Source organism: Oncorhynchus kisutch, linkage group LG19 (assembly GCF_002021735.2).
Source record: "Oncorhynchus kisutch isolate 150728-3 linkage group LG19, Okis_V2, whole genome shotgun sequence".
In the NCBI taxonomy this organism is placed as follows: domain Eukaryota; kingdom Metazoa; phylum Chordata; class Actinopteri; order Salmoniformes; family Salmonidae; genus Oncorhynchus; species Oncorhynchus kisutch.
In genome coordinates, this window is record NC_034192.2 from 32,965,897 (window position 1) to 32,992,623 (window position 26,727).

Consider the following 26,727-nt stretch of genomic DNA (forward strand, 5'->3'; position numbering starts at 1 on the left):
TCTCTCTCTCTCTTCTCTCTCTCTCTTTCTCTCACTCTCTCTCTCTGCCTCTCTCTCTCTCTGCCTCTCCCTCTCTCAATCTCTCTCTCTCTCTCTCTCTCTCTCTCTCTCTCTCTCTGCCTCTCTCTGCCTCTCTCTCCCTCTCTCTCTCTCTCTCTCTCCTCTCTCTGCCTCTCTACTCTCTACAGCCTCTCTACTAGCCTCTCTGCCAGCCTCTCTACTAGCCTATCTGCCAGCCTCTCTACTAGCCTATCTGCCAGCCTCTCTACTAGCCTCTCTGCCAGCCTCTCTACTAGCCTATCTGCCAGCCTCTCTACTAGCCTCTCTGCCAGCCTCTCTACTAGCCTATCTGCCAGCCTCTCTACTAGCCTATCTGCCAGCCTCTCTACTAGCCTCTCTGCCAGCCTCTCTACTAGCCTATCTGCCAGCCTCTCTACTAGCCTCTCTGCCAGCCTCTCTACTAGCCTCTCTGCCAGCCTCTAATACCGCCTCTCTGCCAGCCTCTCTACTATCCTCTCTGCCAGCCTCTCTACTAGCCTCTCTGCCAGCCTCTCTACTAGCCTATCTGCCAGTGTTGTGCTGCCAAGCCTTGATATGGCAGGTGCTGCCAATTAAGGGGTGGTTAGTCAGTGTCCCAGCTTGCAAGCCGTGATGAAGCTGCTTGTTTGTTTGGTAGCCACGAGGCCTTTCGTTTGTTGTCGAGTCTTTCATTTGGGCATTGCCTTTGGTATTTCTCCTTTTTGTACATATTGGTTTTCGTCACCATCTGAACAAATGATAATCCGCTTGCGCTGGCCAACCAAGAGGAGTCAAGGCCCTTGACCTAGGTACGGCAGGTGTCTCCTGGGTACATGCACTCAACCCCTGGTCGCATACGCTTCCTTCTCACATTATTAATAGACACGTTCATTTCCAGTTACAGAATGTTAGGCAAACCTAGAACCCCTAGACTTAGTGAGTACAGAGTAGGCTGTCTAGTCAACAACAACAACACACACATACAGCGTACCTGTAGCCACGTCCCTGACCAGCAGGGGGTGCTGTTTGGAGAGGGTGAACCCATGCCCTCTGGAGTCCAACACAGGGTCTCTGACGATCTGAACTGTTAGCCTCACCGGGAAGTTCTGACTGGACACGCTGGCTGACCGGTTGGACCTCCCATCGCCAAGGATCCGCTCTCTGATAGGTCAAACAGGGTTTAAACAGGGGTTAGAGGTCAGGGGTTATTGAGAGTGGCAGAGCAGCTGGTGTGAGACTATGTGAGTTAAGTCTTTGTGTTAAACATGAAATTAGACTCGCTACAAAGTGGCTAGTCATCCCTCTCCTTCTCGCCCTGTCAGCTGTTTCTGGCATGTTTACTAAGCATGCAAAACAAATGGCCCATCCACATACTTCATGTAAATATATATAGATGCACTGAACAAAAAATATAAATGCAACCTGTAAAGTGTTGGTCCCATATTTCATGAGCTGAAATTTAAACATCTCAGAAATGTTCCATATGCACAGAAAACATATTTCTCTCAAGTTTTCGTTCACAAATTTGTTTACATCCCTGTTAGTGAGCATTTCTCCTTTGTCGAGATAATCCATCCACCTGACAGGTATGGCACAAAGCTGATTAAACAGCATGATCATTCAACTGGTGCACTTTGTGCTGGGGGCAATAGAAGGTCACTCTAAAATGCCACAGATGTATCAAGTCTTGAGGGAGCATACAATTGGCATGCTGACTGCAGGATTGTCCACCAGAGCTGTTTCCAGATCATTTTATGTTCATTTCATTACCATAAGCCGCCATTACCGCCTCCAACGTGGTTTTAGAGAATTTGGCAGTACGTCCAACCGGCCTCACAACCACAGACCACGTGTAACCACGCCAGCCCAGGACCTCCACATTCGGCTTCTTCACCTGCGGGATCATCTGAGACCAGAGACCTGGACAGTTGATGAAACTGTGGGTTTGCAAAACTGAAGAAATTCTGCACAAACTGTCAGAAACCGTCTCAGGGAAGCAAATCGGCGAGCTTGTCGTCCTCACCAGGGTCTTAACCAGACTGCAGTTTGGCGTCAGTAACCGGCTTCAGTGGGTAAATGCTCACCTTTGATGGCCACTGGCACGCTGGAGAAATGTGCTCAATTGTACCAGGCAGATGGCAGACAAATGTGTATGGCATCGTGTGGGCGAACGGTTAGCTGAAGTCAGCGTTATGAACAGAGTGACTCATGGTGACGGTGGGGTTATGGTATGGGCAGGCATAAGCTACGGACAACGAGCACAATTGCATTTTATCGATGGCAATTTGAATGCACAGAGATACCGTGACAAGATTCTGAGGCCCATTGTCCTGCCATTCGTCTGCTGCCATCACCTCATGTTTCAGTATGATAATGCAAGGCCCCATGTCGCAAGGATCTGAAAATGTCCCAGTTCTTCCATGGCCTGCATGCTCACCAGAGATGTCACCCATTAAGCATGTTTGGGATGCTCTGGATCGACGTTGTACGACAGCGTGTTCCAGTTCCCGCCAATGTCCAGCAAGTTTGCACAGCCATTGAAGAGGAGTGGGACAACATTCCACTGACCACAATCAACAGCATGATCAACTCTGATCCACACCCCTACCTTTTTAAAGGTATCTGTGACCAACAGATGCAAATCTGGTGAAATCCATAGATTAGGGCCTAATGTATTTCAATTGACTGATTTCCTTATATGAACTGTAACTCAGTAAAATCTTTGAAATTGTTGCATGTTTTTGTTCGGTGTGTATGTGTGTGTGCATGTGTTTGTTGATACTGTACCTGCTGAGTGATTCTCGGGTGCGTCTGATCAACGTGCCCACCACCTGCTGCACCCGGCTGGCCCTACGGCTACGAGACGGAGACCGGCTCCTACTCCTCTCCTTCTCCTCCATTTAACTACACACAGAGATGAGAGATGAGAGAGAGACTGATAAGGGAAACAGAAGGCATCAAATCAAGGAAAAATATGCAAGGAGAAAAAGGAAGAGAGAGCTTTTTAGTGTGATGCTGTGTTGGACATTCCACTTGGCACCACAATTATGTGCCAGATCTGCATATTGATTTCATCATGTTTATATTGCAGAGGTTGTCACTTGCCCTGGATACCACGAATAATCAGATATATGAACAAGGTAGAGGGAGGAGGGCGTCAGAAGGGTATTCAACTCTGCATGAACAAGACGAAACACGTCACACTCAACAAGATGTGACACACGGGACCACCAGGCTTATAGGATATATAGGACATGCTAAAATGCTGGCAGTTCCACTTTAAGAAGGAACACACAACCCACACACGCACACACACACAGACACTGCTTGCCTCTGTATTTATCACTACTGACAACTTTGCAGTAGTGCACTTTCTGTTCAGCCTGCCCTTTATGCAGGGATGTGAGAGGGCTGGGAACAAGGGATAAAGGGAGGTATAGAAAGGAGGAGGAGGAGGGACAGAGGTCATTGTGTTTTAATCAAATCCCAGATTAATGTGGTCAGCATTCGTTCAGTCCGACCACAGCTCATTGCCAACAACACCGCTCGACACCGTTTCCTCCCCAACAGCCAATCAATAGCCCTCCTCACCTTGCGCGTATTTCTCCTCTGATAATTCACTGACATGTTTTATTTGATGTCTCTGATGTTAAAGGTCCAATGTAGCTGTTTTTATCTCAATATCAAATCATTTTCTGGGTAACAATTAAATCACTGCGATCGTCTTCAATTAAAATGGTCAAAAAGACACAAAAATAGCTTCTTAGCAAAGAGCAATTTCTCAAGCAAGAGCTTTGCTAGGACTGTCTGGGAGTGGTCTGAGTAAGCAGGGGGAAAGTGAAAGCTAGCCGTTATTGGCAGAGCGGTTTGGAACTCTCTCTCTTGTTGGTCTATTAACCAATTTATTGCCTGGCGATGTCACCAGGTAGGCCAAAACTCCATCCCACCAAAATACAGGCCGAAATTTCAGGCAGTATATCACAGTGTAATTCCAACCTCATAGTGTGGAAATATATATAAAATACAAGAAAATCACATTTTTACTGCACTGGGTAATTACAACTTAATAGAGGATCCAAACTTGTGTTAGTCGTGTAGATACAGTCGGGACAGTCTGGGTTCGGTATGATGCTAAAATTAGACATAGACCGGCAAAGTTTGGGTAAAGTGAATTTAAATTGCATCATCTGTTCAATAAAAATCTATCTATTGTTCATTTGTTGACATCCATGTTGTATTGTCTGTCTCTAATGTTAGCATTCAATAAAGGTTTAGCTTGACCATCACCACTGTAATTAATAGATGGTATCATACTGTGAGGTGAATGAACTTCCCCTGTAACCCTGCTGCTAGCAGGTTGCACAGCAGGAGAGGGAGAGGGGTGAGATTTTGGCACGTGAGAGAGAGAGTGAGAGAGAGACAGAGAGAGATAGAGAGAGAGAAAGAGAGAGAGAAAGAGAGAGAGAGAGACAGAGAGACACAGAGAGAGAGAGAGAGAGAGAGAAGAGAGAGAGAGAAAGAGACAAAGAGAGAGAGAGAGAGAGCGAGAGAGAGAGAGAGAGAGAGAGAGAGAGAGAGAGAGAGAGAAAGAGAGAGAGAAAGAGAGAGAGAGAGACAGAGAGACAGAGAGAGAGAGAGAGAGAGAGAAAGAGACAAAGAGAGAGAGAGAGAGAGAGAGAGAGAGAGAGAGAGAGATCAATAGTGGCTAATGATAATGAATGTGGTGATAAAGCCCAGTGATACAGCCTTTCCTCTACCACCACCTCCATCTACAGCTGAAGCTAATCAGTTCCACAAAAACACGGTAGACTTTCCTCAAGCTCAGAGTGAAATCGTTGTTTAACACGGTCTGACTGTCTATTTCAGAAACCTCCGTCCGGTCTGCTCGTTCTGCTTCAGTAACTAAAGCACCTGAGTGCTATTAGTCCGGTTCAGTCTGAGTGTCTGTACTTCAGCCAACCTCCTTGTCTTGTCACGCGTGCCCTGCCATGCAATGGCAATGGAGCTGGCTGAAGAGGAAGAAAGTAACTGCCAACTTCAGGCTCATGTTCTGTCATGACGTTGCCCTCTTTGGGTACAGCGAGCACTATTCTCCCTCCCTCTGCACCATCACCGTCTCTCTCTGTCTCTCTTACAGGCTGGGGCACCTCAGGTCATGAATTCCTGGAGGAGAATCCTGCCTCATGGCCAGACAGTATAGAGAGAGTGAGTTTTCATAGAGAGAACAAAGGAATTTCTTCCACCTCACAGAACTGGAGGTCCGAACAATATTTATGTTCTGGAGAAGGTATAAAGATTGGTGAAGAATCCAGCTACAAACTGGTCCGTTTGGTACAATTTTGTGAAACTCATGAGAGACAATACGGCCACATTACCATAACTCTGTTTATACAATAGTCTCAGTTATGAGGCATACATCTAATTGTTGTATAAAATGAATGAGTAAAGATGATACTATTTGTGAAATGACGTGATGCTATTAGATGATAATTTGAGAGAATTGTATTTCTGTTTAAAGCTTCACTAAGTCATTGGCACGGCCCCCAGGGGCAGACAGGACCTGGCATCATGAGAACACCCCCAGGGGCAGACAGGACCTGGCGTCATGAGAACACCCCCAGGGGCAGACAGGACCTGGCGTCATGAGAACACCCCCAGGGGCAGACAGGACCAGGCGTCATGAGAACACCCCCAGGGGCAGACAGGACCTGGCGTCATGAGAACACACCCAGGGGCACAGACAGGACCTGGCGTCATGGGAATACCCCCAGGGGCACAGACAGGACCTGGCGTCATGAGAACACCCCCAGGGGCAGACAGGACCTGGCGTCATGAGAACACCCCCAGGGGCACAGACAGGACCTGGCGTAATGAGAACACCCCCAGGGGCAGACAGGACCTGGCGTCATGAGAACACCCCCAGGGGCAGACAGGACCTGGCGTCATGAGAACACCCCCAGGGGCAGACAGGACCTGGCATCATGAGAACACCCCCAGGGGCAGACAGGACCAGGCGTCATGAGAACACCCCCAGGGGCAGACAGGACCTGGCGTCATGAGAACACACCCAGGGGCACAGACAGGACCTGGCGTCATGGGAACACCCCCAGGGGCACAGACAGGACCTGGCGTCATGAGAACACCCCCAGGGGCACAGACAGGACCTGGCGTCACGAGAACACCCCCAGGGGCAGACAGGACCAGGCGTCATGAGAACACCCCCAGGGGCAGACAGGACCTGGCGTCATGAGAACACCCCCAGGGGCAGACAGGACCTGGCGTCATGAGAACACCCCCAGGGGCAGACAGGACCTGGCGTCATGAGAACACCCCCAGGGGGCAGACAGGACCAGGCGTCATGAGAACACCCCCAGGGGCAGACAGGACTTGGCGTCATGAGAACACACCCAGGGGCACAGACAGGACCTGGCGTCATGGGAACACCCCCAGGGGCACAGACAGGACCTGGCGTCATGAGAACACCCCCAGGGGCACAGACAGGACCTGGCGTCACGAGAACACCCCCAGGGGCAGACAGGACCAGGCGTCATGAGAACACCCCCAGGGGCAGACAGGACCTGGCGTCATGAGAACACCCCCAGGGGCACAAACAGGACCTGGCGTCATGAGAACACCCCCAGGGGCACAAACAGGACCTGGCGTCATGAAAACACCCCCAGGGGCACAGACAGGACCTGGCGTCATGAGAACACCCCCAGGGGCAGACAGGACCTGGCGTCATGAGAACACCCCCAGGGGCAGACAGGACCTGGCGTCATGAGAACACCCCCAGGGGGCAGACAGGACCAGGCGTCATGAGAACACCCCCAGGGGCAGACAGGACCTGGCGTCATGAGAACACACCCAGGGGCACAGACAGGACCTGGCGTCATGGGAACACCCCCAGGGGCACAGACAGGACCTGGCGTCATGAGAACACCCCCAGGGGCACAGACAGGACCTGGCGTAATGAGAACACCCCCAGGGGCAGACAGGACCTGGCGTCATGAGAACACCCCCAGGGGCAGACAGGACCTGGCGTCATGAGAACACCCCCAGGGGCAGACAGGACCTGGCGTCATGAGAACACCCCCAGGGGCAGACAGGACCTGGCATCATGAGAACACCCCCAGGGGCAGACAGGACCAGGCGTCATGAGAACACCCCCAGGGGCAGACAGGACCTGGCGTCATGAGAACACACCCAGGGGCACAGACAGGACCTGGCGTCATGGGAACACCCCCAGGGGCACAGACAGGACCTGGCGTCATGAGAACACCCCCAGGGGCACAGACAGGACCTGGCGTCACGAGAACACCCCCAGGGGCAGACAGGACCAGGCGTCATGAGAACACCCCCAGGGGCAGACAGGACCTGGCGTCATGAGAACACCCCCAGGGGCAGACAGGACCTGGCGTCATGAGAACACCCCCAGGGGCAGACAGGACCTGGCGTCATGAGAACACCCCCAGGGGGCAGACAGGACCAGGCGTCATGAGAACACCCCCAGGGGCAGACAGGACTTGGCGTCATGAGAACACACCCAGGGGCACAGACAGGACCTGGCGTCATGGGAACACCCCCAGGGGCACAGACAGGACCTGGCGTCATGAGAACACCCCCAGGGGCACAGACAGGACCTGGCGTCACGAGAACACCCCCAGGGGCAGACAGGACCAGGCGTCATGAGAACACCCCCAGGGGCAGACAGGACCTGGCGTCATGAGAACACCCCCAGGGGCACAAACAGGACCTGGCGTCATGAGAACACCCCCAGGGGCACAAACAGGACCTGGCGTCATGAGAACACCCCCAGGGGCACAGACAGGACCTGGCGTCATGAGAACACCCCCAGGGGCAGACAGGACCTGGCGTCAAGAGAACACCCCCAGGGGCAGACAGGACCTGGCGTCATGAGAACACCCCCAGGGGGCAGACAGGACCAGGCGTCATGAGAACACCCCCAGGGGCAGACAGGACCTGGCGTCATGAGAACACACCCAGGGGCACAGACAGGACCTGGCGTCATGGGAACACCCCCAGGGGCACAGACAGGACCTGGCGTCATGAGAACACCCCCAGGGGCACAAACAGGACCTGGCGTCATGAGAACACCCCCAGGGGCACAAACAGGACCTGGCGTCATGAGAACACCCCCAGGGGCACAGACAGGACCTGGCGTCATGAGAACACCCCCAGGGGCAGACAGGACCTGGCGTCATGAGAAAGCCCTTTTCAATGTTCCGAATAAAACCCCCACCTGGGTTTTCTATCACTAGACCAGCTTACCTCGATAACGAGAGGGCCAAGGTTTGAGATCAGACCAGTACCTCTATCACAGAGGGAAATAAGGGTTTGAGTAGATTGCTGAATCTTTTAACCATCCCATGTGGTTAAACTTTTAGACTATCGATACCGACAGAATAAGAACAAGTCTTTGATATGAATTACTAGTCTGCAGCGAGGAATTCGGTATCATTGAACGAGAAGACCGACAACCACCGAAACATCTATTCTATAAAGACATGAATGAATGTCACTCTGAACTATCCATTCTAACCACCTCAGAGAGAGAGGGTGGACAAACTCTCCAACAGAAACAAACTTTTCAACAGAGATCCCGATGACACACTGAGGGTAAATATATATATTGATTGCAATTATTCCCGAATGAGTGAGCGTTCATGTGCAAATTAGCATTTTGTAGTGTCTCATCTCAGTTGACCCCCATTTCCCTTTTGTCCACCAAGCCGCGATACCGGTTTATCCCACTAGGGAAACTCCGCTATCGTTTCCTTGTAACTATCTACTGTTTGTTTATGCATTTCTGTGAATTACTTAGTTAGTAAATAAATTATTTAAGACAATTGATGTAATTATGACTCATAAGTGAAGACTGGGTTCGTGCAGATAACCAACAATTTACGACGTTTGGAATTAGACTAACGTGAGGTAAAGAATAATTAATTAAATCGAAGACTCATTTATCAGATATTAAATATCTGAAAGTTATATTAGGAAAATTATAACTTTGCAATCTGAATATTTTCCTTGGTGCCCCGACTTCCTAGTTAATTACAGTTACATGATTAATCAGTTTAATCGCGTAACAATAATTACAGAGTTACTTGATAAATAAGTCTTCAGTTTTAATGATGCCAAAGACAAGACAGTTATATCAATCAGAGGGATTAGCTGGTGAAATCAGACTTAATGTTCACTGGCTCAGGTTCTGAATGATGCGCAGCAGACCGTTTGCATTTCTCTCGCTGATCAATCGGGGGAAGGAGGACTAATTCAACAAAGATATTTTCTACAGAAACTGTAGAATGAGCCGACTTGTTCAGTCCTTCACTACAGTACACTGAAAGTGCTGACAGCTAGACTAGACCCGTGAAAAATGTAAGGTGAATGCTCTCACACGCTATGCCAGGCCGCTAACGTCCTACCAATCGGAATGAATGGGCGTAGGCGCTAAGCTAAGACTAGTCCTGTCTGCTAACGTCATCCCCATTGAAGTGAAGGCTCTTAGGTGCTACAGCTAAGGCTAGCCCTCTGTCGTTGCCCTCATTGAAGCCAATGCTGTGGGTCTATAAGAGGATCCTGTCCTCTTTCGGAGAGGACCTGGACAGGGTGTAACTTTGGCACCCCGTTGACTCGGATTGATCCAGATTGATGTGGATGAGGGGTGACTCGCTTTTGACAGCTGGGCCTGAAAGACCGGCTACTTCTGAGACACACATTATCGAAACCTGTTCGATCAATCTGAGATGGACACTGTGCTGATCAGGTGTGTGTGCGGACATGTTTAACTATTCTTGTGGGGACCAGAAGTCCCCACAAGAATAGTGAACAAAAAATGTTTGACCAACTGGGGACATTTTGTTAGTCCCCACAAGGGCAAATGCTATTTCTAGGGGGCTTAGGGTTAAGGTTAGAATTAGTGTTAGGGTTATAACTAGGTTTAGGGATTAGGAGTTAGGGGTTAGGAGTTAGGTTTTATGGTTAAGGTTAGAGTTAGGGTTAGAGTTAGGGTTAAAGCTAGGTTTTATGGTTTAAGGTTAGAGTTAGAGTTAAGGATAGGTTTTATGGTTAAGGTTAGAGTTAGGGTTAGAGTTAGGGTTAGAGTTAGGGTTAAGGCTAGGTTTTATTGTTAAGGTTAGAGTTCGAGTTAGGATTAGACTTAGGGTTAAAGTTAGGGAAAATTGTGTCTCATGAGTGTGTGTGTGTGTGTGTGTGTGTGTGTGTGTGTGTGCACACTTACAGATGGATCTGTTAGTATGTGTGTGTATCCATGCTGCAGTGTTGACTCAGGTGAAACCTGTCCCTCTCCCCTTTTCTATCTCCCTCCTCTCTTCATCTCTCTCTCTCTCTCTCCCCTTTTCTATCTCCCTCCTCTCTTCATCTCTCTCTCTCTCTCTCCCCCCTTTTCTATCTCCCTCCTCTCTTCATCTCTCTCTCTCTCTCCCCCCTTTTCTATCTCCCCCCTCTCTTCATCTCTCTCTCTCTCTCTCCCCCCTTTTCTATCTCCCCCCTCTCTTCATCTCTCTCTCTCTCTCCCCCCTTTTCTATCTCCCTCCTCTCTTAATCTCTCTCTCTCTCTCCCCCCTTTTCTATCTCCCTCCTCTCTTCATCTCTCTCTCTCTCTCTCCCCCCTTTTCTATCTCCCTCCTCTCTTCATCTCTCTCTCTCCCATTTTCTATCTCCCTCCTCTCTTCATCTGTCTCTCTCTCCCCCCTTTTCTATCTCCCTCCTCTCTTCATCTCTCTCTCTCTCTCTCTCTCCCATTTTCTATCTCCCTCCATCTGTCACCCTCTCTCTCTCTCTCTCTCTCTCTCTCTCTCTCCCCTTTTCTATCTCCCTCCTCTCTTCATCTCTCTTCATCTCTCTCTCTCCCTCTCTCTCTCTCTCTCCCTCCCTCCCTCCCTCCCCTTGCCGAGTCAGGAAGTCATCTTGGGTGATAGTTTCTCTTTGCTGCTGCAGACACCATCCATAAATACATGATCACCCGGATCACTGGAGGAGTGTGTTCACTGCTGACCCAACTATCTTAGCAGACTGCTTTTTTAAACATATGTTGGCTATACAATACAACATGTATTTTCAGACTTTTTGGCAAAGTAACACAATTAACTTTTGTATCTCATTACTCACTCCTTAAACTCTCTCAAATAATCCAACAGCGATCGGCAAATAGGAGCATATCGATTGTTATGCTAATGTTAATATATTAAAATATACTGAAGTCGTTAAGGAGAGAGATGAAGAAGCCACCTCAAAGTATTGAAACATTTAGTGAAAGTGCTATGACCAGATACCTACCTACCTACCTACCTACCTACCTACCTACCTACCTACCTACCTACCTACCTACCTACCTACCTACCTACCTACCTACCTACCTACCTACCTACCTACCTACCTACCTACCTACCTACCTACCTACCTACCTGTCTGTCTGTCTGTCTGTCTGTCTGTCTTGTCCTGTTCTGTCTGTCTGTCTGTCTGTCTGTCTGTCTGTCTGTCTGTCTGTCTGTCTGTCTGTCTGTCTGTCTGTCTGTCTGTCCTGTCTGTCGTCTTGTCTGTCTGGCTGGTCTGTCTGTCTGTCTGTCTGTCTGTCTGTCTGTCTGTCTGTCTGTCTGTCTGGTCTGTCTGTCTGTCTGTCTGCCTGCTGGTTCTGTCTGCTCTGTCTGTCTGTACTGTCTGTCTGTCTGTCTGGTCTGTCTGTCTGGTCTGTCTGTCTGTCTGTCTTGTCTGTCTGTTCTGTCTGTCTGTCTGTCCTTGGGTCTGGTCTGGTCTGTCTGTCTGTCTGTCTGCTGTCTGTCTGTGCTGTCCTGTCTGTCTGTCTGTTCTGTCTGTCCTGTCTGTCATGTCCTGTCTGTCTGTCTGTCTGGTCGGTGTCTGTCTGGTCTGTTCTGTCTGTCTGTCTGTCTGTCTGTCTGTCTGGTCTGATGTGTCTGTCTGTCTGTCTGTCTGTCTGTCTGTCTGTCTGTCTGTCTGTCTGTCTGTCTGTCTGTCTGTCTGTCTGTCTGTCTGTCTGTCTGTCTGTCTGTCTGTCTGTCTGTCTGTCTGTCTGTCTGTCTGTCTGTCTGTCTGTCTGTCTGTCTGTCTGTCTGTCTGTCTGTCTGTCTGTCTGTCTGTCTGTCTGTCTGTCTGTCTGTCTGTCTGTCTGTCTGTCTGTCTGTCTGTCTGTCTGTCTGTCTGTCTGTCTGTCTGTCTGTCTGTCTGTCTGTCTGTCTGTCTGTCTGTCTGTCTGTCTGTCTGTCTGTCTGTCTGTCTGTCTGTCTGTCTGTCTGTCTGTCTGTCTGTCTGTCTGTCTGTCTGTCTGTCTGTCTGTCTGTCTGTCTGTCTGTCTGTCTGTCTGTCTGTCTGTCTGTCTGTCTGTCTGTCTGTCTGTCTGTCTGTCTGTCTGTCTGTCTGTCTGTCTGTCTGTCTGTCTGTCTGTCTGTCTGTCTGTTGTCTGTCTGTCTGTCTGTCTGTCTTCTGTCTGTCTGTCTGTCTGTCTGTCTGTCTGTCTGTCTGTTGTCTGTCTGTCTGTCTGTCTGTCTGTCTGTCTGTTCTGTCTGTCGTCTGTCTGTCTGTCTGTCTGTCTGCTGCCTCTGTCTGTCTGTCTGTCTGTCTGTCTGTCTGTCTGTTGTTGTCTGTCTGTCTGTCTGTCTGTCTGTCTGTCTGTCTGTCTGTCTGTCTGTCTGTCTGTCTGTCTGTCTGTCTGTCTGTCTGTCTGTCTGTCTGTCTGGTCTGTTCTGTCTGTCTGTCTGTCTGTCTGTCTGTCTGTCTGTCTGTCTGTCTGTCTGTCTGTCTGTCGTCTGTCTGTCGGTCTGTCTGTCTGTCGTCTTCGTCTGTCTGTCTGTCTGTCTGTCTGTCTGTCTGTCTGTCTGTCTGTCTGTCTGTTCTGTCTGTCTGTCCCTGTCTGTCTGTCTGTCTGTCTGTCTGTCTGTCTGTCTGTCTGTCTGTCTGTCTGTCTGTCTGTCTGTCTCTGTCTGTCTGCTGTCTGTCTGTCTGTCTGTCTGTCTGTCTGTCTGTCTGTCTGTCTGTCTGTCTGTCTGTCTGTCTGTCTGTCTTGTCTGTCTGTCTGTCTGTCTGTCTGTCTGTCTGTCTGTCTGTCTGTCTGTCTGTCTGTCTGTCTGTCTGTCTGTCTGTCTGTCTGTCTGTCTGTCTGTCTGTCTGTCTGTCACTCACTGTGGTATGGATTGTCTCTTCTGGATTCCCGAACAGGAAAACCCTCTTGCCTTCTGTGACATCAGCTCCGGAGTCCCATCAGGATTAGCCGAGAAGAGGTGGAGGAGCGCCCCTGTGATCATCAGAACCAATCAGACTTTTTAATACCCGTAGTCACCTGTGCAGAATGGAACAACAAATCAATCAGTTACACTGTCATTGCCTTTCGATTCCTTTTCGCAAAAACAATGACCTTTTCTGGGTTAAGTGATATGATGCAAAAGTGCTATGTCATCGTAACGTGTTTGTCATAATAAAATGACTGAACAAGCAGACATTTAGTCTTTATCCTCCTGTTAGAACCAGTATAAGCAGAATTGTTTTTTTTAATTAAAGAGGCCACTACTGTTTTCCCCACCCCCAGGCCTCCGTGCTGCAATCTAAGCAGTGTAGCCTGAAAAGCACATCATGGTGTGATGGAGAAGAGGCACTCTAACTTTGTCTGGTTGTCTGAATTAAAATTGCATATCAACCCAGTTCAGAGACGGACCCTTTTAGAAACTGCTAGAGGAAAGACTGTGAATTCCACTGCGGTTGAAAGAAGCTATCCCCGACGATCTCAGACAAACAAGACTACAGCAATAATAAAAGGAGGACAACTCTTCTTTACAAACGTCAACTGTGAATAGCTGAAGTGAGGAAAATATGCTCAGACCATGCTCTGTGCACTTCTACAAAGGCAAATCTAATATAGTGGCGCGCTGAGTCTGAATAAACGTTTGCCTTATCGAATAAAGACACATGATTAAACAGTCCTTTAGTGCCTCTCTATTCTCTCATTTCAGGGGCTCCTGTTCGCTGAATGGCCCTGACACACAGCTCCATCACCAGGCCCTGTGTCCCAAACACAGTGCTCTTTCACCAGGCTTGGTCCCCAGTGCGCAGCTCAGAAAAAGACCCAGACCCACATAAAATGCAGGGCAGATTAATAATGCATAGAGCTAATGCAGCTAGCTAGGCCTCCTACCTCCTCCAGCCTCCTCTGCCAACACATGCACCAAAAGAGGAGCGACGGAAGGAGGAGAGGAAATGGAGAGAGGGGGGTGCAGGGGGTGAAGAGGTGAAGAAGGGGTGGACTGTGGAGAGTGAAAGGAGAGCAGAGGGAGCAGGGGCCCAAGAGAAGGGGAAGGCGGTAGAGAAAGAGTGAACGCGAATTGGCCAAGGGGGAGAAAGAGAAAAGGACAGGATATTGGAGGGGGTTGTAGTGAGAGGGGAAGAGGGAGGAATTTTAAAGTGGGTTTTATTGGAGGGCGCAGCAGCACAGGAGACGAGATGTCGATGTGGAGTTAAGAGGAAATAACAGCTGGCTGTTTTATTGAGGAGGAAAGGCTGATCATTATAGCATTTCTCCACAATACAGTACCAACATAGGCCAGCAGCGGACATTGATGTAGTCAATCGTTAAATCATTTTTTTATAAAAATTACATTCAGCATTGTTAACATTTTCCAGCAGTGTGATAGATAAAGGATGTTTGTTTTTAAAAAGTTGTTTATGAGGTTTTATAGTGTAAAAAAAGTGTACATTCAAAACAGGATACTAAAAATGTAGATGTAATTTTTTTTCTCTTACCTTTATTTAAGCAGGTAGGTCAGTTGAGAACATGTTCTCATTTACAACTGCGACCTTGCCAAGATAAAGCAAAGCAGTGCGACAAAAACAACACAGAGTTACACATGGAATAAACAAATGTAGTACAGTCAATAACAAAATAGAAACATATATATACAGTGTGTGCAAATGTGGTAAGATTAGGGAGGTAATAAAGAGGCCATAGTCGCAAAATAATTTCATTTTAGTATTAACACTGTAGCGATAGATGTGCAGATGTTGATGTGCAAGTAGAGATACTGGGGTGCAAAAGAGCAAAAATAAATAACAATATGGGGATGAGGTCGTTGGGTGGACTATTTACAGATGGGATGTGTACAGGTACAGTGATCGGTAAGCTGCTCTGACAGCTGAAGCTTAAAGTTAGTATCGGGAGATATAAACCTCCAGCCTCAGTGATTCAAATGAACACTAACCTATAAAAATGAACAAAGATATCATTTGGATATCCAGAGGTTGCTTTTTAAGTAAAGCAAATGCATCGTAATAACGTGAGATCAGTACTTAAAATCATGGTTGGGATATCCCTGTCTGTCTTTCTGTCTGTCTGTCTGTGGATCGTGATAAGACTGCTCCTAATCTGGCTCTGAATCGATAGTAATCATGACTGCTGTGTTTACAGCAAGTGTCCCCCAAGCTGTCCACAGACTTCATCAGTACCGCTTGTATCCTGTCTTGGCTTTCTTTCTCTCTTTCTCTGTGACTTTCTCCATCTCGACCGTTATTAGTATAGCTTGCAACCTGTCTTAGCTTTCTTTCCTTCTCTCTCCCTTCCACTTTCTCTCGTTCTCTCTCTGGCACTTTCACCATCTTGGACTCTCTCTCTTTCTCTCACTCAATATCACTCTCCTCTCACTCTCAACCATGGAACAATCACTTTTGATAAGGTTTTCTGTTTGGAAACCCACACAGCATCTCTTGTGACCGACTCCAGTTCCACCCGTTAAACTTTTAACGAACAAACACGCATACATAGAGACACTAAGTCTCTGTTCATCTTCCCTGAATTCTCTCTCTCTTTCTCTCTATCTCTCTCTCTCTCTCTCTTTCTTTCTCTGAGAGGTATTATTGAATGGGAGGCGCTGCCAGCTGGACAGGAAACAGCATCGAGTTGAAATCCAATTAGGCATGCTAAGACAAGACAGGCCAAGACCGGACCGGGGCGGGGCCACACTGGGTCAAACCCACAACAGACAGTACAGGAGAAATCTATCTACAGAAAGGGTTGACATGGAGCTCATCCACAGGCCCTGCCACCTTCCTCTGGGCGTGCCACTCGTGGAGCTCTCCTACCTGGCCCTGTCACCTTCCTCTGAGGGTCCCACACAAGCCCTGTCCCATTGACTGATATGGTGGAAACTGACAGGAAGGCCTAAACGGCCTGCTTGATGTTCTCAGCAGTAAAGGATTTAGCAATGAATTTGACACAGACCCCTGTCATTCATCTTCTACACATGAAGAGGTAAGCCCAGAGGCAACCCTTTTGTGTTTTGTGGACTGCAATTATTAGGTATTTTTAATCTTGCAACAATCCAGGCTTTGTTTACACAGGCAGCCCAATTCTGATATCACCCACACACCCACCCTAAATAAAGTATTTAATCACTAAAAGTGGAGAAGTCCCAATCCTTAAAAACCTTGACTAGTATATCTATCCTTGTCTCTATCCTTAACCTTTAATGAGCTTTTATACGTGGGAGAGTAGTGGTATATGTTCCAATACAAACCCTTTCACTGTGTGGCTGCATGTGGTCTTGGCCTATGACTAAAAACACAGGTCTTTTTTGGGATCGACCAGTTGTCTGCTATTAATGTCTGAGGCCTAATTCTGCCTGAGTGGACGACCCCTCCCTCCGCCCATGAGGAGGAGCACAGTGGGAGACAGATCTGTTCCGGACCTCAGTCTGACACTGAGTTGCACCAGACCAAACCGGACCAAACTAGCCCAGAACAGGCGACAGAGACAGAACAGGATTGGAGAGGGGCTGTGCAGAGTACAAACTAATACATCAAAGAAAGCCATACACTGTATAGTTGTGTTATATAATATAATATAAACTGGGTGGTTTGAGCCCTGAATGCTGATTGGCTGACAGCCGTGGTATATCAGGCCGTATACCACGGGTATGACAAAACATTTATTTTTACTACTCTAATTACGTTGGTAACCAGTTTATAATAGCAATAAGGCACCTCAGGGGTTTGTGGTATATGACCAATATACCACGGCTAAAGACTGTGTCCAGGCACGACGCAAAACCAGACACGATATGGTTGTGTTATATAATATGCCTTTAAAAAGACATATAACGGTGCAAACAACCCAATGAATCAAATGACTGTATATAAAAATATAAATAAAGAGACGATTAATAATTAGGAAGCTTCATTAAGGACCGACCACTCCTGTTGTTTATTCACCAGGAGCTCTCCATTAGATTGTTACTGCTTGTTCGGTTGGCGATGTTCCGTTTTCTCTGTTCCCTTCCAGACCTAATCAAATCTACCGCCCCGTTCTGCGTTCCACCTGTCTGCTCATTCCATTAGCATCATTAAGATGGAACCTGCCGTGCACCACTCATTTCATCTCCACTTGCAGTGGTGACCACGGGGAGCTTGAGTTCCCCAATGCACTATTTAATACTAGGCCATTGGAAGATTAATAGTCTGCTGTGTTCCAGTTATTTGTCTGGGGGTTTTTCATTGGGTCAGAGAGAGGACTCCCTGGATAGGTCACTATCTGTCTGGGAAGAAGAGCTTGGGAAGTAAGTGGGTGAATAGAAATCATACTCCAAATCAACCCCTTGTCCGTAGCCCGGCCTATAGGCATTTCATGTATACAGGTCTGATCTCAAAGAATGGTTGTACACCATATGATACCAGCTCCACCTTGCCCTCTGACTGGCAAGATGGAATTTTCTCTATATTGCTGCCACCTATGGAGCGGTAGGTAGCCTAGCGGTTAGAGAGGTGGCAGGTATTCAGCGGGTTAGAGAGGTGAGCCAGAAACCGGAAGGTTGCCAGTTCACATCATGTGTCTGATAGGAAAGATCCAGCAGTGAGCTGGCAACCGGAGGGTTGCTGGTATCAAATTCAAATCAAAATCAAATGTATTTGTCACATACACATGGTTAGCAGATGTTAATGCGAGTGTAGTGAAATGCTTGTGCTTCTAGTTCCGACAATGCAGTAATAACCAACGAGTAATCTAACCTAACAATTCCAAAACTACTACCTTTTACACACAAGTGTAAAGGGATAAAGAATATGTACATAAAGATATATACAATTTTTTTAACCTTTATTTAACTAGGCAAGTCAGTTAAGAACAAATTCTTATTTTCAATGACGTCCTAGGAACAGTGGGTTAACTGCCTGTTCAGGGGCAGAACAACAGATTTGTACCTTGTCAGCTCGGGGATTTGAACTTGCAACCTTCCGGTTACTAGTCCAACGCTCTAACCACTAGGCTACCCTGCCGCCCCATATATGAAGGAGTGATGGTACAGAACGGCATAGGCAAGATGCAGTAGATGGTATCGAGTACAGTATATACATATGAGATGAGTAATGTAGGGTATGTAAACAAAGTGGCATAGTTTAAAGTGGCTAGTGATACATGTATTACATAAAGATGCAGTAGATGATATAGGGTACAGTATATACATATACATATGAGATGAGTAATGTAGGGTATGTAAACATTATATTAAGTAGCATTGCTTAAAGTGGCTAGTGATATATTTTACATCAATTTCCATCAATTCCCATTATTAAAGTGGCTGGAGTTGAGTCAGTGTGTTGGCAGCAGCCCCTCAATGTTAGCTGTTGGCTAGTGGTTGTGGCTGTTTAACAGTCTGATGGTCTTGAGATAGAAGCTGTTTTTCAGTCTCTCGGCCCCTGCTCTGATGCACTTGTACTGACCTCGCCTTCTGGATGATAGCGGGGTGAACAGGCAGTGGCTCGGGTGGTTGTTGTCCTTGATGGTCTTTATGGCCTTCCTGTGACATCGGGTGGTGTAGGTGTCCTGGAGGGCAGGTAGTTTGCCCCCGGTGATACGTTGTGCAGACCTCACTACCCTCTGGAGAGCCTTACGGTTGTGGGCGGAGCAGTTGCCGTACCAGGCGGTGATACAGCCCGACAGGATGCTCTCGATTGTGCATCTGTAGAAGTTTGTGAGTGCTTTTGGTGACAAGCCAAATTTCTTCAGCCTCCTGAGGTTGAAGAGGCGCTGCTGCGCCTTCTTCACAACGCTGTCTGTGTGGGTGGACCAATTCAGTTTGTCCGTGATGTGTACGCCGAGGAACTTAAAACTTACTACCCTCTCCACTACTGTCCCATCGATGTGGATAGGGGGGTGCTCCCTCTGCTGTTTCCTGAAGTCCAAAATCATCTCCTTTGTTTTGTTGGCGTTGAATGTGAGGTTATTTTCCTGACACCACACTCCGAGGGCCCTCACCTCCTCCGTGTAGGCTGTCTCGTCATTGTTGGTAATCAAGCCTACCACTGTAGTGTCGTCCGCAAACTTGATGATTGAGTTGGAGGCGTGCATGGCCAAGCAGTCATGGGTGAACAGGGAGTACAGGAGAGGGCTCAGAACGCACCCTTGTGGGGCCCCAGTGTTGAGGATCAGCGGGGTGGAGATGTTGTTACCTACCCTCACCACCTGGGGGCGGCCCGTCAGGAAGTCCAGTACCCAGTTGCACAGGGCGGGGTTGAGACCCAGGGTCTCGAGCTTGATAACGAGTTTGGAGGGTACTATGGTGTTAAATGCTGAGCTGTAGTCAATGAACAGCATTCTCACATAGGTATTCCTTTTGTCCAGATGGTTTAGGGCAGTGTGCAGTATGGTTGAGATTGCATCGTCTGTGGACCTATTTGGGCGGTAAGCAAATTGGAGTGGATCTAGGGTGTCAGGTAGGGTGGAGGTGATATGGTCCTTGACTAGTCTCTCAAAGCACTTCATGATGACGGAAGTGAGTGCGGAAGTCGTTTAGCTCTGTTACCTTAGCTTTCTTGGGAACAGGGACAATGGTGGCCCTCTTGAAGCACGTGGGAACAGCAGACTGGGATAAGGATTGATTGAATATGTCCGTAAACACACCAGTCAGCTGGTCTGCGCATGCTCTGAGGACGTGGCTGGGGATGCCATCTGGGCCTGCAGCCTTGCGAGGGTTAACACGTTTAAATGTTTTCCTCACGGCGGCTGCAGTGAAGGACAGTCCGCAGGTTTTGGTAGCGGGCCGTGTCAGTGGCACTGTATTGTCCTCAAAGCAGGCAAAAAGTTATTTAGTCTGCCTGGGAGCAAGACATCCTGGTCCGTGACGGGGTTGGTTTTCTTTTTGTAATCCGTGATTGACTGTAGACCCTGCCAAATAACTCTTGTGTCTGAGCCGTTGAATTGTGACTCTACTTTGTCTCTATACTGATGCTTAGCTTCTTTGATTGCCTTGCGGAGGGAATAGCTACACTGTTTGTATTCGGTACTGTTTCAGGTCACCTTTCCCTGGTTAAAAGCAGTGGTTTGCGCTTTCAGTTTCACGCGAATGCTGCCATCAATCCACAGTTTCTGGTTTGGGAATGTTTTAATCGTTGCTATGGGAACGACATCATCAATGCACTTTTTAATGAACTCGCTCACCGAATCAGCGTATTCGTCAATGTTGTTGTTGGACGCAATGTGGAACATATCCCAATCCACGTGATCGAAGCAGTCTTGAATCAGATTGGTCGGACCAGCGTTGAACAGACCTGAGCGCGGGAGCTTCTTGTTTTAGTTTCTGTCTGTAGGCAGGAAGCAACAAAATGGAGTCGTGGTCAGCTTTTCCAAAAGGAGGGCGGGGGAGGGCCTTATATGCGTCACGGAAGTTAGAATAGCAACGATCCAAGGTTTTACCAGCCCTGGTTGCGCAATCGATATGCTGATACAATTTAGGGAGTCTTGTTTTCAGATTAGCCTTGTTAAAATCCCCAGCTACAATGAATGCAGCCTCAGGATATGTGGTTTCCAGTTTGCAAAGAGTCAAATAAAGTTTGTTCAGGGCCATCTATGTGTCTGCTTGGGGGGAAATATATACGGCTGTGATTATAATCGAAGAGAATTCCCTTGGTAGATAATGCGGACGACATTTGTTTGTAAGGAATTCTAAGTCAGGTGAACAGAAGGACTTGAGTTCCTGTATGTTGTTGTGGACACACCACGTCTCGTTAATCATAAGGCATATGCCCCCGCCCCTCTTCTTACCAGAAAGATGTTTGTTTCTGTCGGCGCGATGCGTGAAGAAACCAGCTGGCTGCACCGATTCCGTTAGCGTCTCTCAAGTGAGCCATGTTTCCGTGAAGCAAAGAACGTTACAGTCTCTGATGTTCCTCTGGAATGCTACCCTTGCTCGGATTTCATCAACCTTGTTTTCAAGAGACTGGACATTGGCGAGTGGTATGCTAGGGAGTGGTGTGTGATGTGCCCGTCTCCGGAGCCTGACCAGAAGACCGCTACGTTTCCCTCTTTTACGATGTCTTTGTTTTGGGTCGCAGGCTGGGATCCATTCCGTTGTCCTGGGTGGAAGGCAGGACACAGGATCCGCTTCGGGAAAGTCATATTCCTGGTCGTACTGATGGTGAGTTGACGTTGCTCTTATATTCAGTAGTTCTTCCCGACTGTATGTAATGAAACCTAAGATTACCTGGGGTACCAATGTAAGAAATAACCCGTAAAAAAACAAAAAACTGCATTGTTTCCTAGGAACGCGAAGCGAGGCGGCCATCTCTGTCGGCGCCGGAAATTCTTCATGTGATTGCCTGCCGTTGTGCCACTGAGCAAGGTAATTAACCCCCCACAACAACTGCTCCAGCGTAGAAGCTCCCTGCTCAACTGTATATATGTTTAGGAGGGGTTGGAATAAAGTGGAAGTCAAAATTTGGTTCAACCTTGTGTACAATTGACAAATAAAGTAATCTTAATCTTAAACTATCCAATCATGTAAAAGGAGCTTGGGGATGATTTGGGATTGGACATAAGTCTGGGATGAGTGACCTCTGCTTCTCTTATGTCTAGGCCAAACCTTTTTACATGTTCATAGATCATGGTGCTGTTATGTCTGGAAGGGACTCTAGAGTATACAGTGGATTTATGGTGCACAGTATGTCTCAGTGCTGGTCCATTGGCCAATCCAACCCATTATAACACTTTGAGAAGACAAACAGAAATACAGCCCAACCATTAAATGGATTTGTGTTCAGATAAAAAATGATTGACAACCCGACAGTCTCTGGCTGCCAAAATGTGTCTAGGGCAATAACATGCATCGAATTACTTAATGACCACCATTATTAGTTGGTCTGGTGATCGATTGGCTGACTGATCAGTAGGAACAGACACCAGCACACAACTCAAACTGCCCTAGAGACAAGAAGGGCTAAATATTAAATGACGCCACTGTGGCTTGAGTCAAAAGTAGTGCACTATGTAGGGAATAGGCTGCCATTTGAGATGTGGGGGCTCCAGGGTAAGAGGGAGCCAGCCGTAAGTAGGGCAGAAGAGCACTCAGTGGGGTAGATCCCAGCACAAGCAGGCAGACAGTTAGGCAGACAGACAAGCAGACAGACAGGCAGACAGACAGGGAGAGAGGCAGATAGGCAGTTAGGTAGACAGACAGACAGGCAGTGAGCCTTTCCTGATGTGAGTGTCATCCCATTCGCATTTCTCCGCTTGCTGAGTGACCTCAGAGCAACAGTTCCATCACATGTTATAACATGCATCCCTGACTCATCATGCATCCCGGAGTCAGCATGCATCCCTGAGTCATCATGCATCCCTGAGTCATCATGCACAACGCCTGCAGCACTGGCATAGCAGCACTGGCAACACACAGACACACACTTGCACATATACACACGTGTTCACACACTCACAATCACACACACCTACACAGACACACACTCAAACACCCTCACTGAGCAGTCACGCCCATAGGGCAGCACAAGACCAGGACAACAACCACCCATGTGTGAGATGATGCAGGCTATGTGTGTCAGCATGTGTGAGTGTGTAGGAATGTCGGTACATATGTGAACATTAACTAGTCAGTGATAGCCTAATATTCTGTGACATTAAATACATCATCTCCTGGGCCCCATGTACATTTTGTGTACAGTAGAGCACATGTCTGGCCTATATATAATCAGAATCAGTGGTCAAATTAAATCATGTCATGCATTAAATAAAGGACACAGAACGGCAAACGCATTGTTCCGGTCTAGTTGTGTTGCGCTCTTCTTGCTTCGCATGGAATGGAAACGTGCACTGAATGAACGTCGCATTTTCACAAACCTATGGATACGCGCATGAGGAAAAAGTCTCTTCTGTCTCTCTCCACACCTCGCCAACGGCCCGATGCCCATTGATAACAAGACATATTGGCCATTTAATATAAAGGCGTTTTACTACACCACTAGAGACGCCGGTCACCATCTCTGGATCTACTCTGATTCCATTTGTACTCTCTGACCATTTGCATTATGTGACACCAATTTCATGCTGCACAGAATTCCACTGGTTGCGTATTGGCCATGCAGAATGCATGTGTGAGTATCCTGGATGGATAAGAGGAGGATGGTTATGAATCAACGACAAAATAACCACGTCAATACGAAATGCATGGGAGTGCGCTGCTCAGCATGCAATAATAAAACAAAATAGAATAGAATATCAATAGTCCACCGCACTATAGTGTCACCCCCAATTCATTAGCGATTTTGGATAGGTCGAAATCAAATATTGAAAGGTTTTATAACACAGATATAAACGTGTATTATGTTGTGTTCGTATTATTCACCCGCAAGGACCAAACTGACCCGAGATATAATCGGTGACAGCAGTCATACCAGATTAGCCCGGAAACAAAGAGAAAAAAAAAGTCACATTTTAATTGTTTCCTAAAATAATCTTAATCCGATTTAGATCTCTCTATTCCTGTTTTTAGAAACAGAGGCACTGGAAACCGGGACCAGCACGAAATCCAAATCATTCAGATAGGATTTGATGTATTTTTTCTATGTGAAAAATATCGCAAGAGATTCTTCCAATCAATGCAAGGTGCACGCAGAAGCATACACCCAGGCTTCTTCACCATTCGTCCACAGTCAGTTTGACAATAAAGATGATAATAAAATAACGAAAAAACGAACTCACCTCGTGTTCTACAGAAAGAGACAGACCGGGGTTGTGAACCGGGAGGGCCCAATGAAGTGACTAAAGAGAGAGAGCAGACAGAATAGCTTGTCGGAATCGGTAGAATACGTGTCCCGGACGGTGTGGTGCGTACTGTCATCGTATTGGGACTGTTCTCGACCGTTTAATCCCCGGCCCTGAGCTCAGAAATATCCCACTCCCTCCCTCCCTCCCTTCGTTTTCCCCTGCTCTCTCTCGCTCTATCAATTTTTCCTCCCTCTCCTCCACACTCATTATTGTTCGCTCCCTCCCCGTCGGCCTTGAGGACCTGCCTCACAAGGTCAGTTTGATTGAAGGCAAGAAAGATCATGCTTGATAGTAACATATTCAATAAAGATGATAATACTATGAGAAAAAACTGTGTCCGCAAACAAGTAAGAATGACAGTATATTGTAATAAACAATAATAAAAAACAATCACAAAATATGTTTTTTATTTAGTCACCTCTAAAAAATATATATTTTAGACAAACGTTTAAATTGATAAATAGGCAAGACTTGGGTTAGTAGAAATGCATCATAAATACATATTTATTGCTTTGCCTTCCCCCCATTGTAGAGTTTGTACCTCTACGGACATTGTACTTAAAGTAATCCTTAAACGCAATTTCCGGTTTAAACAGTCACGCGTCCGTCAACAAGCACGAGTAGGGCTCCGAGAATCAAGGCAAAGGGCCAGCGTAATACTAAGGAAACCTCAGCCATAAAATCACAATCAGGTGAGGATAGAGTATAAAACCTTTACAGACCACGCCGAGATGTTTAAACTCGAGGGGTTAGAGCCGAAAATGGACCCAGAGGAGATGAAGAAAAAGATGCGACAGGATGTAATCTCGTCCGTGCGCAATTTTCTAATCTATATTGCCCTTCTCAGAGCCAGTAAGTATTGGTTTTCACATAGCTCTCGGGTTGCACACGTTCTGCTTGTTCTGCATTGCAGCCGACCGTGTCAGCGACTGCCGACTTACAAAGGACCTTGCATCATAAATAACTACTCATTGTTATTTATAGATCAGTCAGTCACAATTTACCCATGATATACATTACGGTTATTAAGCTCTCGAACACTGCCATTATCTCACAATATATTGTGTAATATATGGGTCAGTACTATCCCTAAACCCAACTTCAATGGAGTAGGGAGGTCCCAAGGATCCAAGATAGCACAGACTGTAATGCATGTCGCACTCACCTGCTCAGTGTTCAGACAGGAGAATGTACAGTGAATCAATGGCATCACTAGACGTGACCCTTTACAAGTCATCCATCAGGTTGTGACCCCTAAACATGGTTCCCTTCTTTTGACCTGGGAGCCAGCTTTCTGGTCTTTGCATGAGAATGAATGGTCATTAATCTAGATAATATCCCCAAGGGTTTTGGTAGATCTTTTGACCATAAACAGCACCTCAATCAAAAAGGAACATTTTATGGATAATTTACTAAGTTAAGTTTGACTATTTCTTTCCTTTGCCCCCACACAGCTCCGTATATCTTGAAGAAGTTGGACAGCATTTGAGACCATCTGCCTCCAGTATTCCCACTCGGGCAGTTTAATGCAACAAGGTCGATGGACATCACCATAACAGGGGAACAATTAACAAAGCGGCGAGCTAAACACCATCATACGGATCCTATATGGAAGACTTCTTTATAGGCTACAGTGGAGACATTACGTTGTGTCCCCCCATTGCACTTGAACATTAAGATGTAATTTGTAGTCATCAATGTGTCATCTGTTATTTTTCATGGTTACCTTTTATGTTAGTGCTCAATAAGATAACATCTGATTTTGTTTTGAGTGTTTTGGCAATCTTTTCCATGGTCCCTCAATGAGAGTGTTGTGTAATTGGACATGTGAATTTTGTTGGTCACATGCAATAAAGAGAAGACATGTTTAAATATTGATTGCATGGTTTTTGTTAATTATCATCAGGTATAAATTTCTTGAAAAAGCAATGCCCAAAAGCAAGACCCCTTGAACTGTTCATTTGAAGATATTCTGTAGATTCTCAGGTATACAACAAATAGGGTGGTAGAGGGTATTATACCAAATTTGCTTCCCTCATAGATAACTGCTTGCCCCTTGGACTCCACAGCATCATGAAGACAGGGGAGAAGAACTCTCAAGCAGTGCAGTACAGCAACCATCATTACCTGAATATGCCAAATGGGGGGCGCTCTTGTCTTATTTTTGAGGACATCAGAATTCTGACCATGAAGCTGGCGATTTCATTCATAACTGAATCAGTGTAAACATTAGACAATGCAATTATTTCAAATGCAGGGTTTTTCTTCAGATAAGATTGCAAAATATTCTCATATATTATTACTTAAGAAGGGATGGGATGCATGCACGAATGAAGTGCAAGCCAGAAGGCGTGGGCCTGGGATTTCATAGGTTCACCCACTTGGGAGCCAGACCGAGCCAATCAGAATTCGTTTTTCCCCACAAACGTTATTACAGACATAAATACTCCTGAGTCTCAGACGATCCCACGTGAAAAAGCTGGATGTGGAGGTCCTGGGCTGGCGTGGTTAAACATGGTATGCGGTTGTCAAGCTGGTTGGATGTACTGCCAAATTCTCTAAAATGACATCGGAGGTGGTTTATGGTAGAGAAATTAACATTCAATTATCTGGTGGACATTCCT

At 47.0% G+C, this 26,727-nt stretch overlaps 2 protein-coding genes across 4 annotated transcripts in view; one reads left to right on the forward strand and one right to left on the reverse strand.

Moving 5' to 3' along the window:
- Window positions 1–14,862, reverse strand: part of frmpd1b (FERM and PDZ domain containing 1b) — a 30,385-nt gene extending 15,523 nt beyond the window's left edge. The window contains exons 1-4 of one of the 3 annotated variants that reach the window (XM_031798034.1): window positions 14,809–14,862; window positions 13,198–13,354; window positions 2,806–2,922; window positions 1,010–1,179 (exon numbers count right to left, since the gene is read on the reverse strand). In XM_031798034.1, the coding sequence (XP_031653894.1) occupies window positions 1,010–1,179; window positions 2,806–2,918 (283 nt within the window). In that variant the 5' untranslated portion in view covers window positions 2,919–2,922; window positions 13,198–13,354; window positions 14,809–14,862. Of the gene's footprint in view, window positions 1–1,009; window positions 1,180–2,805; window positions 2,923–13,197 lie in introns of all 3 variants that reach the window. The other 2 variants (XM_031798032.1, XM_031798033.1) reach the window with 2 other exon arrangements.
- A 9,818-nt stretch (window positions 14,863–24,680) lies between these two features.
- On the forward strand, window positions 24,681–25,981 carry LOC109910237 (mitochondrial import receptor subunit TOM5 homolog). Its single transcript, XM_020509365.2, has 2 exons — window positions 24,681–24,955; window positions 25,558–25,981. The coding sequence occupies exons 1-2, from the start codon at window positions 24,835–24,837 to the stop codon at window positions 25,590–25,592; spliced, it is 156 nt and encodes a 51-aa protein (XP_020364954.1). The 5' UTR covers window positions 24,681–24,834; the 3' UTR covers window positions 25,593–25,981.
- Window positions 25,982–26,727: the final 746 nt, after the last annotated feature.

Excerpts from the sequence above, each read along its gene's own strand:
- LOC109910237 (XM_020509365.2), top strand. The coding sequence starts at position 24,835 with ATGTTTAAACTCGAGGGGTTAGAGCCGAAAATGGACCCAGAGGAGATG. Across the intron at positions 24,956-25,557 it reads TATTGCCCTTCTCAGAGCCA|CTCCGTATATCTTGAAGAAG; the intron begins GTAAGTATTGGT and ends GCCCCCACACAG.